This window comes from Daktulosphaira vitifoliae, unplaced genomic scaffold (assembly GCF_025091365.1).
Source record: "Daktulosphaira vitifoliae isolate Bord-2020 unplaced genomic scaffold, ASM2509136v1 Scaffold_5, whole genome shotgun sequence".
Taxonomy (NCBI): Eukaryota; Metazoa; Arthropoda; class Insecta; order Hemiptera; family Phylloxeridae; genus Daktulosphaira; species Daktulosphaira vitifoliae.
This window is the reverse complement of record NW_026099576.1, coordinates 25,829,780-25,848,815: the sequence shown is the minus strand read 5'-3', so window position 1 is coordinate 25,848,815 and position 19,036 is coordinate 25,829,780. Positions and strand designations below refer to the sequence as shown.

Genomic DNA, 19,036 nt, shown 5'->3' with positions numbered 1-19,036 from the left:
TTACGATTATATTGTTGAATAATTTGATTCATAGGCTTTTTTCTTTATTTTATAGAGGCGTAATATTTTTAAATACTCTACTGCATTTAATGTGCAGTAGCGTGGCTAGTAGGTAAACACAGACCCTATAAAATGTTCTATTCTGTAATAATGATCTTTCTTGGTCATTATTTATTTATTTATATATAAATAATTATATTATATATTGTATTAATCATTATATATTTCTTATTTATATGTTTTTAAAAAGCACCTACGGATGTCGAGTGTCAGTTTACTCTAATATTATAATATTACTTGACTATACATATTTTCCATAGTGCTTAATAATGCTGTAAACTAAAGGTTGTTTTAAAACACTTGTTGGTAACTGAATTATCAAGATAAGTTTGAAACTTAATCTCAAAAACATTTTTTTATGACAATTATTTAAAAGAAAGTACTCTTATGGGGGTTTTAAGGAGAGAAATACTTTTTAAAATTTATAGTTAAAATTATACATAATATAATTAGAATAATAATATATAAATAATATATTTATCAATTGATAAAGTGCTAATAAAGTTTTTTGTTACTTATTTTATAATATTTGTTGATTTCATCTATTTAAAATTTCATTTTTAATTTATGAAGGTTTTCTGTAGTTCGTGGCAAACTTAACAATATACCTAATATGTATTAAAAATATAAATCTGGAAGTTTGTTTTTATCAATAATTTGGTTCTTGATAGAAAGATAAAGAACAAATTCTAAATACAATCTCATGTACTCTATAAGTTATTTATTATTTAAATGTTTAGTAATGGTAAATATCCTTTTAAATATTACTTAAATATTGATGAAAAATATTTCCTCAAAAATATTCGACTATACAATATAACTCTGTTAAAATATTTCAAATAATTATAGTTAAAATGTTAAATTTTCTGCAACCAGATATTTTGAACACGTTGTTAAAATGTTAAAAAATATAGAACAGAATACTATAATAAAATAAGGTCACCATATTTAAATGTTTTTAAAACACGTTTTCAAAATATTTTTACCATATTTCTTTGCTGTCTGGGGAGCAAATTATATATTTTTTTTATTTTAGCATTCGTTTGCCAGACTGCACGACACAGAACTGACCTGTTTTTAGTGATGGGGAGGGATAATGTTTTTTTCAAGGAATCCCTCGATCATCATTGAATTCATTTACTGTTAAAACGTGGTTGAGTGTGTTGTGCGTACCGGTTCTTAAATATTGAATGTACATGTGCTCTAACAACATTTTACTAGTAAAAATTTAAATTTAATAACGTTATATAAATGTTTTCTCTTAAAAAAGTTCTAGAAAAAGAAATAATGTAACATTATTGTATTAAGAAGTTTTATTGGAATTGGTAAAACAATGATTTGTATCAACAGAGGTTAACTACTATTGGGTTAAATTTTAGTACCTTAGTTCGTATGATGATGAATGTGGCAGTATAATAAAGGAATACGATAATGATATTCTTATAAACCTTCAAATACAAAGAAAGACAACAACACATTCGATATTTGTTTGTGTACATATTGAATTACGAGCTGAACAATAATTTATAAGGAGTCGTTTACTTTCTAAATATTTCCATTTAGAGAATAATGAATGTTTAAATTTGCTACTGATATGAACAAAACTATACGGGTATTAATCATCGCAATTTTAACATCAACAGTGATCACAGAAAATAAATATACATGGTGCAAAATGAATAACACCCTAATAGTACCTTACAATAACGTTACTTTAAAAAACGACTCAATCATATGGACTAATGGGGAATCATCTAAAAAATATTCGAAATCAACTTACCGTAAGGTTGATGTGGGTTTTGAATTGTGTATTTGTGCTGTCGAATCGTGTGTGTATAAATGTTGCAAGGAAAATGAATTTTATGTGCATAACGAGTGTAAAGTATTGGACGATTCCATTAATTTCACTTTTAGAGTAAGTAATTTATTCAAATTATATCTATATTACTTACTTAATATTAGTATAGTGTACTCAAATAAATTATCGTTGAACAGTTAAAATCTGCACTTTTGTAACAAACATTTTTATCTAATGCTTTTTTTAAGATATTCATGATATCTGATGTTAATAGCAAAAACATTATTGTGTTAAATGACAATTATTTTTTTTTATACGTACTGGTGTTATTTGAACAATTACTTAAATTTAAAAATTTGGTCCTTTGAATATATATATATATATTATAAATATGTCAGATTTCTCCCCCCTCGGGTTTGTGTAAATTTCATAATTTAAATTTTTCTTAAATTTAATTTAGTTTTTAGTTAAATGGTAATATTACATTATTCATTAATTAAATTGACTATTCTAAAAATCTAACATGTTGTTAAGAAACTATAGTATATTTTATGTTGTTAATTATGTAAAAATATATTTACATTTACACCGTTTATAATAGAAATCTCGAGTCTAATATGTTTACGTAATTACTTATATTAAACTACTGCATTAATTTGGTGTACCGAACGTTAGCTATAACATTTCATTAGAATAAATATTAAACAGTTCATACACTTTTTATTGCTCAATAAGAAAAATACACTGTTTTAATGACTAACAAGTTTTTAAAACATACTACATAGTTCAAATTAGTATATTAAAGAAAGTTACCACACCTCAAATTTATTTTACATGCACTCTTTATTTATTTACGTTTTTATATAAACAAATATGCATGTTGACTATTCTTCTTTTTTAGGTTTCTCAGTCTTCCGACTGGTGTTGCCTTCCTATAATTCTCCATTCCTTCCTGTCTTATATTCCTTTTAATATCAACATATTTTAGGCTCAGTTCTCCGCATATCTGTAATATGAAATTAGCTCTAGGTCTTACTCTTCCTTTTCTCGCAGGTATTATTCCATCAAGTACTACTTATATAGGACTAGCATGACTCAGAGTATGTCCTAGCCATTGTAATTTTCTGCTTTTTATGTTATCTATCATTGTCCTTTCCTCATTTACTTGTTGTAGAACATGATCATTTAATATTCTATCTACCCAGTTAATCTTTTACATAAGTCGATAGCACCAAATCTCAAATGCTTTTATCGATTCTTCTTCATTTTTGTTGTATGTCCATGTCTTCGCTGAGTATACTGCTTTAGGCTATACGTATATCTTCAGTATCCCTTTTCTGAGTGTAATGTTTATCTTCTTTGATAGTAGGAAATGTTTTTTTTTCGTAAATGCAATCTTCGCCATTCCAATTCTTCTCCTACTTTCCATTTTTACATCATCTGTGATCGTTTGCCCTAAGTAGCAAAAACGGTTCACCTGTTCCAATATATTTCCATGTGCTAAAATTTCTGTCCGTATCTTTGTTTCTGCAATCATCATTGTTTTAGTTTTGCTGGCGTTTATTTTCATATTATATTTTTTGCTATACAATTTATTTTATTTACCATTTCTTTGTGTGCTCTTGCCGATCCTGAAACTATAGCTTAATCATCTGCAAATTTAATTTCTTTAATCTTCGATTCCCCTATGCTCACCCCACTTCTATCGCTTAATAATAATATTGTTATCCAATAATTAATTTAATTTATTTAATAATAATAATATAATTATGTGGACTATTATTTATTTTTTATTTGAATTAATAATTTTTACACATAATTTTTTTTTCAATAAAATCATCCATAGCTGACTTAATTAATTTTTGATTAGTTTAATATGCTGTATGTCAACATTTTTTTTTTTTTAAATAGTTTGAAGCTATTATTGTGCCATAGATATTTTAAACTTATAGTTAAATGTGAAAAGCGTTAATAAAAACTAATGATTTTCTTTTTATAGTGAATTATTCTAGAAACTGTCTAATAATTTATCAAGAAAGATATAACATTCAGTAATAATAACATTTTAGTCTACCCACACCCAGAGAAAAACCTCGATCTATATAATAAATTCATTGTTCAATTTGATAAATATATCATTACTATTGAATCAATGATATTGTGGGTTATATCTTACAACACACAATTATTTAAATGGCGGTAGACTTTTATTAAACAAAATTATAACACGAAAATAGACGTATAAACACTAAAAGAAAATATATGTATATACAGTAAGGAAAAATAAAATAATCGAAGTAAACATAATACACGATGACAACAGCGGCGGGGTGTAGCGGTCGTGTAGCGTATCGCGGACTAGACAGTCTGAACTGAACTAACTGAACTGACTGATTCTTCCGATATATATATAGAGCTCCGATAAGGCTCTCGCTAATTCTAGAATATTCTATACCCGCGTAGGTTATCTTATGGCGTTATCGAAGTTTCTCGAAGGTTTTTGATAACGAGAACATTCGAGAATATTCGTTGCATATGTTTTGGTCGCTACGATATATTTATCAATATGATATTTTTTTTTCTTGTCTTGAACAATAATTATTTATAAGAATAGTTATTTTGTTCGTATTAATAAAACATTATCATAAACCCTTGATAAAATTTCTCTTTCAATTTTGATTGGGGTTTTTTTTTGAGTGCACATGTACAAAAATATACTTTAGTTATTATATTTCCTAAGTGACTAAATGTAATAGTCACTACAAAGCTCACTATAACCTATTTTAAACAAATTTAATGTAATTTTCTTAACTTATTATTTTGCGTTGTACGAGTCCATTAAACATTACTTTATTGAGATTATAAATAAATTATAACGCAGTTATAATCGTAACTGCCAGTTATCAACTGTGGTATGATTTAGAAACACGAGAATTAGTAGTTCTATTACTTCTTCCTAATTTTACCATTGTTTATTACCAGGGCTCGGAATGATTAAATAGTTGTTAGAAAAGGGCGAATTAATATTCTGATTCGATAAAAATAACTTTTTTCACAGACAAAATGTTATTATGCGTATGTCATAATTTCTTACCAATATTATATATTTTACGTTTTTAGAACATATTTATGTATATTTAGCAACAAAAAAGTTTTAATAAAAATAGTGTTTTTTTTTTAAATAATTTTGTTTATAGTATTACATTGTTCTTTTTATTTTATTCTTTTATACCATGATGACAAAATGATTGTTTAAATTGTACAAATCTATTTTATACTTCATAATACTTTTTATTATAAGTTAACTTGTTATAAGTTAAAATACTACTTCTAACTTAATTATTAGTGTAATTCGAATAAATAAACAAATGTAATTTTTTTTTCAAAAATACAACCATTTTTTAATTTTAGTAAAAACACCAGAAGATAAGAGAAAAATAAATCTACTTATGTAAATTAAACAATTTAATCTCTCTTTTTTTGTTAAAATGAAAAAGCATTTCTTTAATATTAAATTTTATACAATAAATAAATTATTTTTAAAAAAAAATGTCTGTAATTTTGCATATTTTACTACATATTTTGGTGTTTTTTAGAACTTAAATTTACAAGTTTTGTTTACTATTTTGGTTCGAAACTACATTATACATTAATACATACTACATAACATATATCATGGGACAATTTAGTTATGTATCGCATAATTTAATTAAACCAACATCGTAAATAAATTAAATATTTAGTTAAAAATTTTGAACTCTAATTTTAATTTTTGTGAAATTGTTGATGTAGGTGCCAAAGTCTATAAATGGGTCAGGTTTCATGGAAGAATATAACGAGAGTCATTTTCATATAGTTTATGGAAGACCAAAATGTCTCAAAAGCAAATATAGATTAAATCCATATAACAAAAGTACAGATATTTTTCATATATCTCAAACTGGTTTGTTAATAAAAAGTACTAATAATAAGCCAGTAGAAACAGATCAATACTGTGTAGAATCTTTTCTCAGCTCAAATTTTCGAGTCTTACCTTTAGTATGCTTCCAGCCTAAAGATGATCTTGTAGACGACTCTATACAAATAAATTTAGTTTTCACAGTTGGTATGTTATTATCTCTACCGTTTCTATTCACTACATTTTTAATTTATGCTCTTATAAGTGAATTAAGAAATGTATATGGAAAGTCTTTGATGTGTCATGTTGCAGCACTTTTTATAGCATATTCAGGCTTAATTTTAATTCAAATTAATTTCTTCCAACTTCACCAAATCGTTTGTCACGTATTAGGTAAGATCTAAGTAATTATAATTATTATAAACGTTTTGAATCACGTTTATTTATTTTAGTTTATTCAAATTTTAAAATAATTAATTTTTTATTTATGACCGAGTTAAATACATCAATGAATATTAAACTATATTGTATTTCAAATTTTAATGAGTATACCATTCAATTTTGGAATACTCTGATTAGGTATACTTATTTAGAGTAATTGTTACTTTTGTTTTAGCATACATTGTACAATTTGCTTTTTTAGCCAGTTTTTTTTGGTTAAATGTCATGTGTTTCGATTTATGGCAGACATTTAGGTAAATTGAAAACAATTATCATTTTTACTACTAGTATAAATTACTAATATTATAGTAATCAAATTACAACGAGCTTTAAATTATAATATTATAAACAGGGCCGACGCTAGAAATCATGTAAAACGATTTAGAGGAGTTGTTAAAATTTATTTTAATTAAAAAAAAAAAGNGTAATTTTATCAATTCTATATGGTTATTGACAGATTTTGGAAATGCGATGCAAGGATTGTTGATATTTGGTATTTGCGTGTGTAATAAACGAGTTTTAAATTTATTAAAAAAGAAACTAAATATCAAATAATATATTTTTGGAACTTGGAATCAGATATAATAAATCTTTCAAATTGATTCAAAAAATATTTTAATGTTTCAACATCCTTGAAAGGTAAAAATCAATATTTTAAGTAATATTAAGGCACTAGCGTACAGCCTTACTTAAGAAGTCAAATTAGACCATTTTATGAGCTTGTATGTAACGTAGATGATACGTAAATGATAATACGATAATATTAGTACGAAAGTACTAAAATATGAGAAATAAAGAAAATAAATACGCGTATCAGCATGTTAGATGAACCATTTCTGTTTCATCATGTGATGCGATAAGACATCAATTGTATTTATCATCTCTTTAACCTCTATTTTATATGGAGTTAGTTCTACCTTATGAGTTAAAAAGATTTTTACATCGGATGTCAATCTGACCCAACCTCATTATGGCTGAGGAAACTAGTATGTGGACAAAAGCTTCCGAATACATGACCACCCGGGAATCAACAGCAAATAATACAGCTGAACATCATCGTTAAGGCAGCGACTGAATGATGCACTGCATCACACCACGTCCCAACACATCAAATCGCATAATCATTAAAATTAATATATTTACTTTATATTTGTAATTGATACACATTTATTATGTTTTCAAAAATATATTACACAGAAGCAAGGATTTTTCAGTTTCTTATATTTTTTGATTTATTAGTTATTAATTACTTTTTCTATTAATCCCTTATACCTTATGAAGTAGTCAACTTTATTTTTTAGATGATAACAGACATATTTAATTAGCTTATAAATTAAAAATGATCAAATTAAGAAAATGGTCGATAACAACTTTTAGACCAGCAAGGTTTTAAATTGTAATAAATAATATAACTTATAAACCTTGTTGGACTAGTACTTAGAAAGTTATTAACATTTTTACATCAAGGCGATAGGAGGGATGACGACGAGAAATGTCTGATGATTAATATTGTCACACCTCTAGTCAATATTTTAAAATTGTAAGAACTTCTAAAATAATGGGTCAAAAGTTGTTGTCGACCCACTCATTTGCTTAATTCGATAAATTCTTATTATATGATCTAAGTAAATATGTATGTTGTCATTAAAATATAAAGTTGACACATTTACAATGTACCTAATAATTGAAACATCAAGAATTATAATTAACTAAATAAGGCTTTTTTTTGCAAAAAAACTTTATTGGCCTAAATTTTCAATAACTGGTTATTACTGGTTTCGGTACCTTTACTTTTATTTTTTTTTAGTCGGAATTTTAAATTTACATGAACCATAATTGGTACCCGAATCATTATTTCACTAATTGTAGATTTTACATACTATTGATATGTATACATATCATTAGATTATAGTTATGTTACAATTTTTTTTTTATATCATTTATGTTTAATTTTAATAAAAATGTATTTAATATTTTAAAACAATTTATATTTAAATCATAAGTTTGTTAGAAGTCTGGTTGCCTTTCATAACAAGAAAGAGGAAAAAGGTTTTACTACCTATTCCTTTTGTAATTTGTTTGATTTATTAATTAGAAGAAGAATAAATAGTTAAAATTTAATAAAAAAAACTATTACTTGCTATTATTATTTATAATCAAATAATTCATTTTAATTAAGACATGCATTTTCATTTTTTGTACATTTATTCACTTTGTCATTGAAATATTTGANGTGCAGGCCCTGATTACAATTTAATGAAATCATTTTCAACATTTTAATTAAAAATGTAAAAAATTTACATGAATACGTTTAGTAACTGTAAACCACTTAGAGAAAACGGAAAAAAAATTCAATATGAGAAATTTACAAAACATTCAATTTATGCTTGGGGTTGTCCAAGTGCTATATCAATCATTTCTTTATACATAGAGTTGTCTCCACATATACCAAAATCAATTATTCGACCAGAATTCGGAAGAGAAAATTGCTGGTTTTATTGTAAGTATGATAATTAGAGTATAAGTATTTTTATAATTTTAATAATTATATTGCATAATTTATGTTTAATGAAAAATAAAAGTACAACATAATTTTACAAAACTATTTAATAAATTAAAATATTTATCTAATATTTTAGCAAAAAATATATATAATAATTGAGATACATTAGCAATTTCTTTAAACAATATTTTTTCCATTAGAATTTTTTATTTCAGCTTCTTTTAAAAGTTAAATTTCTTTTAATTTAATAGATTTTAAAACGTTAACATCTTAAATTGTATTAATTACATAATAGAAATATTTGTATAAGATGGAGTTTTAAAATATACCTGGATAAGAGCTTTTAAATTACCTTTTTATTTTAAATAAATACTTTTTTTTAAGTTGTTATCAATCCATCAAATTGTTTGTAAAAAAAAAAAAAAAAAATAACTATTTTAAAATTTTAAATAAAATACAAATTATGCTTTTAACGCAGTCTCCAAAAATACAAAAATTGTAAAAAAAAAAAAAAATACAGTAAAATGATTATTGGATCAACAATTATCAGATTTATCATATCTTAGTGAATATCTTTTAAAAATATTATGTTATTTATGTATAATATAATATTTTTGAAAGTTTTTAAAAAGAGCAAACGATATGTTTATTTTCATCTAAAGAAACATGGAAGAGTATCAACATTTTTATAAACTTTTCAAATACATGATTTTTAGCCAACTTTGTAAAGAAAATCAGGAAAATTAAAAATGAACTAAGCCTAAGTTTTCCACAACATTTATGCACAAAAAAAATTGGTCCACGCTTAAGAACAGCAATGCCTACATTTTAACTTTTTTAAATTTAAAACCAGAAACTCTTTTATTAAAAAAATTTTAAACAGAAATTATTAATTTATAACTCTACAGATACTTTTTAATATTGTACAAATTCTTAGATAACAATTCTTAAGTAACAAGAGGAATTATTATACTGTCTTAAATAACAATATGTGTATTTATATTAAATATTTTTTAGCCAAGTTAGCAAAGCTAATTTATTTCTATGGTCCTATTTCTATCATACTATTAAGTAACTTAGTGATGTTCATTAAAACTTCCAAAAATATTGAAAGTCAAATAAAACGATCAGTTTGTTTGGAAGTAAGATCTAACAGCAAAAGAAGAATAGATTATCATAATCAAAGGTAAATCAATAAATTTGTTTAATTTTGATTAAATACTAATCGATTATTCAAATTTCATAGATACTTATTACATCTGAAACTTTATATAGTTATGGGAGTTAACTGGCTAGCAGAAGTATTATCATCATATTGTAATTTTATCAATTCTATATGGTTATTGACAGATTTTGGAAATGCGATGCAAGGATTGTTGATATTTGGTATTTGCGTGTGTAATAAACGAGTTTTAAATTTATTAAAAAAGAAACTAAATATCAAATAATATATTTTTGGAACTTGGAATTAGATATAATAAATCTTTCAAATTGATTCAAAAAGTATTTTAATGTTTCAACATCCTTGAAAGGTAAAAATCAATATTTTAAGTAATATTAAGGCACTAGCGTACAGCCTTACTTAAGAAGTCAAATTAGACCATTTTATGAGCTTGTATGTAACGTAGTTGATACGTAAATGATAATACGATAATATTAGTACGAAAGTACTAAAATATGAGAAATAAAGAAAATAAATACGCGTATCAGCATGTTAGATGAACCATTTCTGTTTCATCATGTGATGCGATAAGACATCAATTGTATTTATCATCTCTTTAACCTCTATTTTATATGGAGTTAGTTCTACCTTATGAGTTAAAAAGATTTTTACATCGGATGTCAATCTGACCCAACCTCATTATGGCTGAGGAAACTAGTATGTGGACAAAAGCTTCCGAATACATGACCACCCGGGAATCAACAGCAAATAATACAGCTGAACATCATCGTTAAGGCAGCGACTGAATGATGCACTGCATCACACCACGTCCCAACACATCAAATCGCATAATCATTAAAATTAATATATTTACTTTATATTTGTAATTGATACACATTTATTATGTTTTCAAAAATATATTACACAGAAGCAAGGATTTTTCAGTTTCTTATATTTTTTGATTTATTAGTTATTAATTACTTTTTCTATTAATCCCTTATACCTTATGAAGTAGTCAACTTTATTTTTTAGATGATAACAGACATATTTAATTAGCTTATAAATTAAAAATGATCAAATTAAGAAAATGGTCGATAACAACTTTTAGACCAGCAAGGTTTTAAATTGTAATAAATAATATAACTTATAAACCTTGTTGGACTAGTACTTAGAAAGTTATTAACATTTTTACATCAAGGCGATAGGAGGGATGACGACGAGAAATGTCTGATGATTAATATTGTCACACCTCTAGTCAATATTTTAAAATTGTAATAACTTCTAAAATAATGGGTCAAAAGTTGTTGTCGACCCACTCATTTGCTTAATTCGATAAATTCTTATTATATGATCTAAGTAAATATGTATGTTGTCATTAAAATATAAAGTTGACACATTTACAATGTACCTAATAATTGAAACATCAAGAATTATAATTAACTAAATAAGGCTTTTTTTTGCAAAAAAACTTTATTGGCCTAAATTTTCAATAACTGGTTATTACTGGTTTCGGTACCTTTACTTTTATTTTTTTTTAGTCGGAATTTTAAATTTACATGAACCATAATTGGTACCCGAATCATTATTTCACTAATTGTAGATTTTACATACTATTGATATGTATACATATCATTAGATTATAGTTATGTTACAATTTTTTTTTTATATCATTTATGTTTAATTTTAATAAAAATGTATTTAATATTTTAAAACAATTTATATTTAAATCATAAGTTTGTTAGAAGTCTGGTTGCCTTTCATAACAAGAAAGAGGAAAAAGGTTTTACTACCTATTCCTTTTGTAATTTGTTTGATTTATTAATTAGAAGAAGAATAAATAGTTAAAATTTAATAAAAAAAACTATTACTTGCTATTATTATTTATAATCAAATAATTCATTTTAATTAAGATATGCATTTTCATTTTTTGTACATTTATTCACTTTGTCATTGAAATATTTGACTTAAAAAAAATTACCTGAAATAACGATGTTAAGTGTATATTTAAAATTATGTTCATGAAATATTCTTTTAGTAATTTTATTAAATAAAAAAAAAATCATATTATTAAAATATATTTAATGAAATGACCTTGTGGGTCTGTGGAAATGAGTCTGTTAGTTTTAATGGCATTGATTCAAAATGCAATGAAAGTTTCACTATTCATATATAATTATAACCAGTACATAGGTACAGGTTGAGTAATTCTTTGTGAACGCCACAGGACGTTTATCTTATGTTAGGTAGCTGATCAGGTTAGTAAGAAATATTAGAGGGAGTTTAGCGTTTCATGAGATAATAATACTGAAACAAAATGCTACGATATATTTTTTCGAATTGTTTAATCTCCATTTACCTATACAAATTTAAATAACACTTCAATATCACGTTAACTTAATCAAAACATACATATAGGTCACGTGATGCCGATTACAATTTAAAGTTGATCAATATTAATTTGGCTTTCAATTTTAGTTTTATAATGTACAATTCTTACACGTTATTATTATTTTTTGTAGTAATATCAATTTCAAACATTTTTGGAAATGGAAATTTTAATAACAGCTCAACGTGGTGCAAGATGAATAAGACGTTAGTACTTCCACTGGACAATGTCACATTAATGGGTGACGCACTATGGACTAAAGACCAGCAGCCAAAAACTTATCCAAAATCAGCATACCGTAAAGTCAAGTCAGGATATAAACTCTGTATTTGTGAAGTAGAACAGTGTTTTCGTAAGTGTTGTAGAAATAATAGTATATATGGGCCTAATGGATGCATAAAACGAAACGAATCAACATATCCTACTTTTAAAGTAAGTGAAATAATAATCAATCAAATTAGAAAATGTTCAATTAAAATTAACTGCTTTACCTTGTTCAAATATCAAAAAACTTTTCCCATTATTATTCATTAAATAAATAAATTATAATTTATAAATTAAATCATAAATCATCTCATTTCTGTATAATTTACTTCAAAATGTTATTTTCAGATCCCAAAATTTGTTAATGCATTTGGTTTTATTGGAGAACATGAAGAAAACAGATTTCATATTCTTTACGGAAAACCAAAGTGTAATACCAGCCTTTATGTACTAGAACCACAGAAAAAAACCAATGATTATTTTAATATTACAAATACTGGTCTATTAATACAACAAAATGGTGATAAAATTTCAGATCAACTTTATTGTATGGATTATATTTATGATTCAAGTTTTCGAGTTCTGCCATTAGTATGTAAAAAATCAGAAAACTTAACTATCAAGAATGTACAAAAAAACAAAAAATCTTTTGTAATGACTATCATTTCAAGGGTAGCTTTGATTCTATCTCTTATATGTTGTTTTGCTACTTTCTTAGTATATTCCCTTATTAGGGAATTAAGAAATTTACATGGCAAGAACCTTATGTGTTATGTCGGATCTCTTTCTTTGTCATATATAAACTTGTTTATAGCTTCAACCGACCCTTTTAAAAAACCACAACATATTTGCATAGTAATAGGTTTGATCATTTTTGCTTAGATATTTACAAATTAAAAAAAAAAAACTATAAACAAATATTTTTTTTATTATTATTATTAATTTGTAAAATATATTATATTTTTTAGCACTTACATTTCAATTTTCATTCTTGGCTAGTTTTTTCTGGTTAAATGTTATGTGTTTAGATTTATGGCGGACATTCAGGTGACTATAGTATTACTTAACCCCAATATTATATACTTTCACTTAAATTATCAATTAGATTTTTAATACATTGTAATTATTAGTATAATAATAAGTAAGAATATATTTTTTAAAAACATCTAAATTCAGTGGTGTAACAGAAATGTTTAATAAGGGGTAAAAAAATTTATGAGATCTGTTTAAAAATTAAATTACATGTATTGTAACTTATTTTTAATCATTGGTTATAGATTAATAAGAATACATACTAAAGAGCGAGATTCAAGACAGTTTATATTTTATTCCATTTATGCTTGGGGTTGTCCAATCATAATTTTAATTGTTACACTGTCAATTGAATTATCATCAAATATAGTTAAAGCTACTTTAAGACCACAATTTGGAAGAAAAGGATGTTGGTTTTATTGTAAGTATTTAAAACTTAATTATTCGGTATGATTTATTGCTGAAATTTTTTAATAATTGCTTAATTACCAACATCATTTTGATTTTGTTTTTATTCTAGCTGACTCTTAATTTAAATTACTAATTATAGTGTTAATGACAAAATAAAATTTACACAGAAGCAGTTAATATTTTCTATAAAAAAAAACTAACATTTTATATTTTAATATTTACTGAAAAAAAATATTTAGTAAAATTAATATTTTATTATTGCTAAATAAATTGAAATTAAAGTACAAACATTAAGGTAATATTCTTATTATTAATTTTAGCAAAAACCGCAGAACTTTTGTATTATTATGGACCTATTGGAATTTTGTTGACTAGTAATTTATTAATGTTTATATATACTGCTGTTCTAATCATGGTTACACAAATAAAAAATTCAAAAATACTTCAAGGATCAGAAAGCGATTCAAATAAAAACAAAAAAACAATAAGGTACACTGATAAAATACAATATTCGTATTGTGTATTTTTGTAGAAGTATATTTTATGATAAAAATAAAGGAAAAGTGGAGCAAAACTGACCTCATATCTTTCCTAAAACTTTAGAGATCTTGAACTCTTTAAAAATATATTTATATTAAATTTTTTAAACTATCAGTTTAATATTTTTAAGATAATATTTTTATTCTACATATTATCAAAATTATGTTTTATTTCTCTAAGTAATTAATTTTTAAAGTTTTAAATGAAAATAATAATAAAAAAAAAATTGTCCTTTGCATGGAGTAGAACAAGATTAAAATAACTATAAATTCAATTACATAAATAATGAAAAAAAGTTATTTTAAAAAGTATTAAGAACAAAAGTTAAAATTACCTACCTATAGTTGGGAACATCATTTGATATCTTAATAGAACAATGTTATTGTTTAGGTCCTATTTAGTATTATGCAAAATGGTTTTTCTATGTGTATCATTTTTTAATGTAATTATTATTTTTTATTTTAATTTTGATAATTACTATTAAGTGCAGCGATATTATCAAAATATTATTTTGATTAAATGTGTTATATTTTTTATCCAAACAAATATTTGAATATTTAGGAAAATCCTAAAACAAATAAAACTTTATTTTTTTTTCATTTTTGTTAGAACAGGAGTCCAATTTCAAAATAAAAAAAACAATTGGTCTAATTCCAAATAAAATAAATTATTTTATAAATTAATTTAACTCATTTAATTATAATAAATAAGCAGAATAAATGAAATATATGTAAAAAATACACATATTATTTGTCTTTTAAAAGAATTTAAAATTTGAAGTTAGATCTTCTTTTACTTCGCCTTAATCCCAACTACATGGGGTCGTCTATCCTTATCCTAAACTTCTACTTAACACAATCTTCCACATCATTTACACTCGCATCATCTGTCCTCATATTTCATTCAATAACATCCCTCTATCTCATTTTCGTCTTCTTCTACCTTTTCTTCCTTCAATATTAATTTTTTAAATATTCAATATTCATGATTCACAATTGATGCTACACCTATACTTCCTCTTATATGTTTATTCATTTTTCTATCCCTCTAGTAACCCCACTCATCTATCTAAGCATTCTCATAAAAAATTTGGTGTTAGATCTTTATTTCAATTCAAAGTGATTAAATTATAATTGCTATTTAAATACAAAATTTTTGATTTTACATCACACCAAGTATACTGTAAAGGTATTTTTTAAAGCTATATGATCACTATAACCCAAAGGTATTAAACATTTTCCCCCTATTCCACTTTATATTTGTTAATGAAATATGCATATTTTTTGTAGGTTCACCTTATATTTTAAACTTTTTTTCATTATGGGATTAAATTGGCTCACAGATATATTTTCTTGGGCTTCAGGTCAACATCATCCTATTTGGCGCCTAACAGACATTGGAAATGCATCACAAGGATTACTAATATTTTATATTTTTGTGTGTAACAAAAAAGTGATGAAACTAATAAAAAAAAATTTTATTTCAAAAACAGAACGCAACACTCATTTAAATATCACAGCCATTACAGATTCTAATTTAGTTGACATGCAAAGCTTGTAAATGCATGATTTTTTCTATATTTTTAGATTTAATGTATCTCATATTTTCACATTTATCTAATATTTGTGTTTCATGTATTCCCAAATAATTAGTCATCATAGTTAACATTATTAGCTGATTTTGATAATTCACTGCAACTATTTTTAGGCTTAAAATACCTTGTTATTAGTTTCCATTAGAATGTGGATTTTTATAAATTTATAAATTTTGTTAAGTTATTCCAAAAACACATCATCATCCAGTAAAATATTGTATTAATAGGCTTGAAAACTTAGTAATGTGATCTAACTGTAGTTATAGCGTTGAAGTTGATTACGGGACATATTCCATTCTAAAATGATAAATATTTCTACACTACTGTATGTTCCATCAACAAATTTGCACAAACTGAGTCCTTTTAAAATGGCTCAAACAAAATTAATAAATGCATATGAATCCACTCTCTAGTTTTCATTTATTAATTTACATTTATAAAATAATTTTATAGTGATCACATCAAAATTAAAAAATTTCTGTCATTTATATAATAATGCAAGTTCTTTAAGATATGTATTGTCATAATGTGTATTTTATTCTATTTTAAGATTTAGAAGCATAATTTTAAGATTCATTCAGTTATATCAGGACCAAAGTTTATTTTTTACATGAAAATGTAAACAATTATTAAAAAGTGTTTGTTAGTGTAATAATTTTAATGTTTTCATAAAAATAGTCAATAAGATGTTTGTATAATTCTAGATAAATTTTTATTGAACCAAAATTTAATACTGAATATAAAGAATAACCATTTACACACATTTATGAAAAGTTTTAAGTGAGATTTTAAGTAAGTTGATTTTTCCCCACCCTAAATTTGTTTTAATTGTGAGGGGCTATGACAACTTTTAGGAGGCGTAGCCTGCTCTCTACTATGCCTATGATAATAACTATTATACACTTTTTACTTATTGATTTGTTTACATAAATTTTACATATTTTTCTTGTACATAATGGATATTAAATATTTGCTACTTTTTTAGTTGTAAATTATTTTTTTTTACGCTAAATAATACATAATGTCAACCCCCTAAGTCATTTATTTAATCTCTTCATTTGAATCATCTTGTAATAAATACATGTGATTAATTTAATATCAAAAAAAAATTCTTAATAAAATACACTAAGTATGTGGATTTCATTTTCTCTCTTTTATTTTGTTATTATGTTATTACATTATTGTACGTAGCTTTGAGTATCCTATTTTGGATGAAATAAATAGCTAAAAATTACAAGTTTAATTAATATTTCTTATTCTGTAACTAAATTATTTTGGGTAAGCTTAAATTTTGTGAAGGTCCAGTTAAATAATAAAAAAAAAACCCCAGCACAGGGGGGTCGTGGCATAGTTGGATTAAGTATAATAATATCTGACAGTGATTAAAATCACTATAAAAAAAAAACGCTTCGATGCAAATCATTAGATAGTGTTTAATTTTAAAAAATTGGTGGATTATTCCAAAAGCTACATGATCTGCTAGTTCCTTATTAATATCCTGATTAAAATAAAGTATGTCGAATGAAAAAGGGATTTTTGAAAAATATTATTTCTCATAAAAAAATTATGTTGATCCATACACTTTTCAAAAAGTTATAGCATTATAAAGTTAAAAATGTAAAATATAAAATCAAGAATTTTCAAACAAAAATAGCATTTGGAAGCCATTTTCACCGTGAAGACAAAATAATGTCCGAATTTATTTTTTCCATGATAAAGTTACATTAGCTTTAATTTAAGATATATATATATAAGTGACAGACTTTCCGGAACAATTTCAAATGTCAAGTTGAAAAAATTAATTTTTGGTGAAAAAATTGTCATTTTGAATTATCTCCTGTGAGCAGGTAAAGGGTCAAATTTATAAAATAAATATACTAAATGATAAGTAAAAACATCATGCATCTATAAAAAAAATTATATTAATTTAGTCATTTTTGAAAAAGTTATAGTGTTTTAAGTAAAAAAAATTTCGAAAATTAGCGAATTCTAAATTTGATATTTTTTTGGATGTTTCCCCCTTTTACGGGGAACGAGGGAAGTTTTTTCAATTTTTGAGGGTAATGTCTTCGACTAGATACGATTTGTGATCTTTTGACATATTATTGAAAAAAATCGATTCGGCGAGAGCTGAGAAAAAGTGATAACAGACACAAAAAAAAAAAAACACATCATAGTAAAATTAATACCTTCTCAGCTTGAAAGCTAACAAAAAACTTACGGGCACAGCATGATGGATTCTAACACTATCATGTCAACGGTATGCATTATACAAAAACCTACGCCTAATTCCACTGGGACTTCAGCAGTAGTTATTTATATTGTATTTGTTTTATTAAAATTTATTAAAAATAAGTGAGACAGAGATAACTTCTATGTGAAATCGTTCAAAAGTTTCATCAGTGAGAAGTAGACAGATATAGATATCCTTTTGAAATGTCAATTTTTGTTTTAAATATCCCATGAATGTCTAAATTTGATGTCACTAATCGTATAGCATAGAATAATTAGTGTATGTTTGACATAAAATATCGAATATTCGTACCCAAATATAACAATTTTATCACTGTTAAAGGTAAAGGATAATCTAATGTATTTTATTTTAAATCGTTCATGGAATGTACTCGTTTATTTGTTTTTGTCTTATAGGTCATTGTGTTTTACAGTGAATGCTAATCTAACGATAAATAACCATTGGCATAAATATTATTGGTGCTTAGCTAAATATTTTGAACATTTGCAGTAATAATTTTATAAAAATATTTTTTAAATTAGGGGAAATTACATTTAACATCCCTAAAACTACTAACTTCCTAAAAAACAAATAATTTTCTATCAAATTATTAATTAGAACTGATGTAGAATTCATTCGGTAATTATGTTAAAATATTACTATTAAAAATTTTAACTGAAGTTTAAAATATAAAAGTGAAATATTTTATTTTAT

General features: G+C 24.6%; 1 protein-coding gene across 3 annotated transcripts; it reads left to right on the top strand.

Moving 5' to 3' along the window:
- The first annotated feature begins 1,127 nt into the window (after positions 1 to 1,127).
- Positions 1,128 to 17,227, top strand: LOC126908587 (uncharacterized). Of its 3 annotated transcripts, XM_050690792.1 has the most exons (11): positions 1,132 to 1,975; positions 5,651 to 5,963; positions 6,069 to 6,149; positions 6,373 to 6,451; positions 8,513 to 8,697; positions 12,382 to 12,680; positions 12,861 to 13,374; positions 13,481 to 13,559; positions 13,790 to 13,965; positions 14,276 to 14,444; positions 15,785 to 17,227. In XM_050690792.1, exons 1-11 carry the CDS (start codon positions 1,634 to 1,636, stop codon positions 16,053 to 16,055), a joined length of 2,508 nt encoding a protein of 835 aa, XP_050546749.1. In that variant the 5' UTR covers positions 1,132 to 1,633; the 3' UTR covers positions 16,056 to 17,227. The 3 variants fall into 3 exon arrangements, with proteins under 3 accessions (XP_050546750.1, XP_050546748.1, XP_050546749.1); XM_050690793.1 differs by having other exon boundaries at positions 1,128 to 1,975; positions 5,651 to 6,149; positions 15,859 to 16,064; XM_050690791.1 differs by having other exon boundaries at positions 1,131 to 1,975; positions 5,651 to 6,149.
- The last annotated feature ends 1,809 nt before the right edge of the window (positions 17,228 to 19,036 follow it).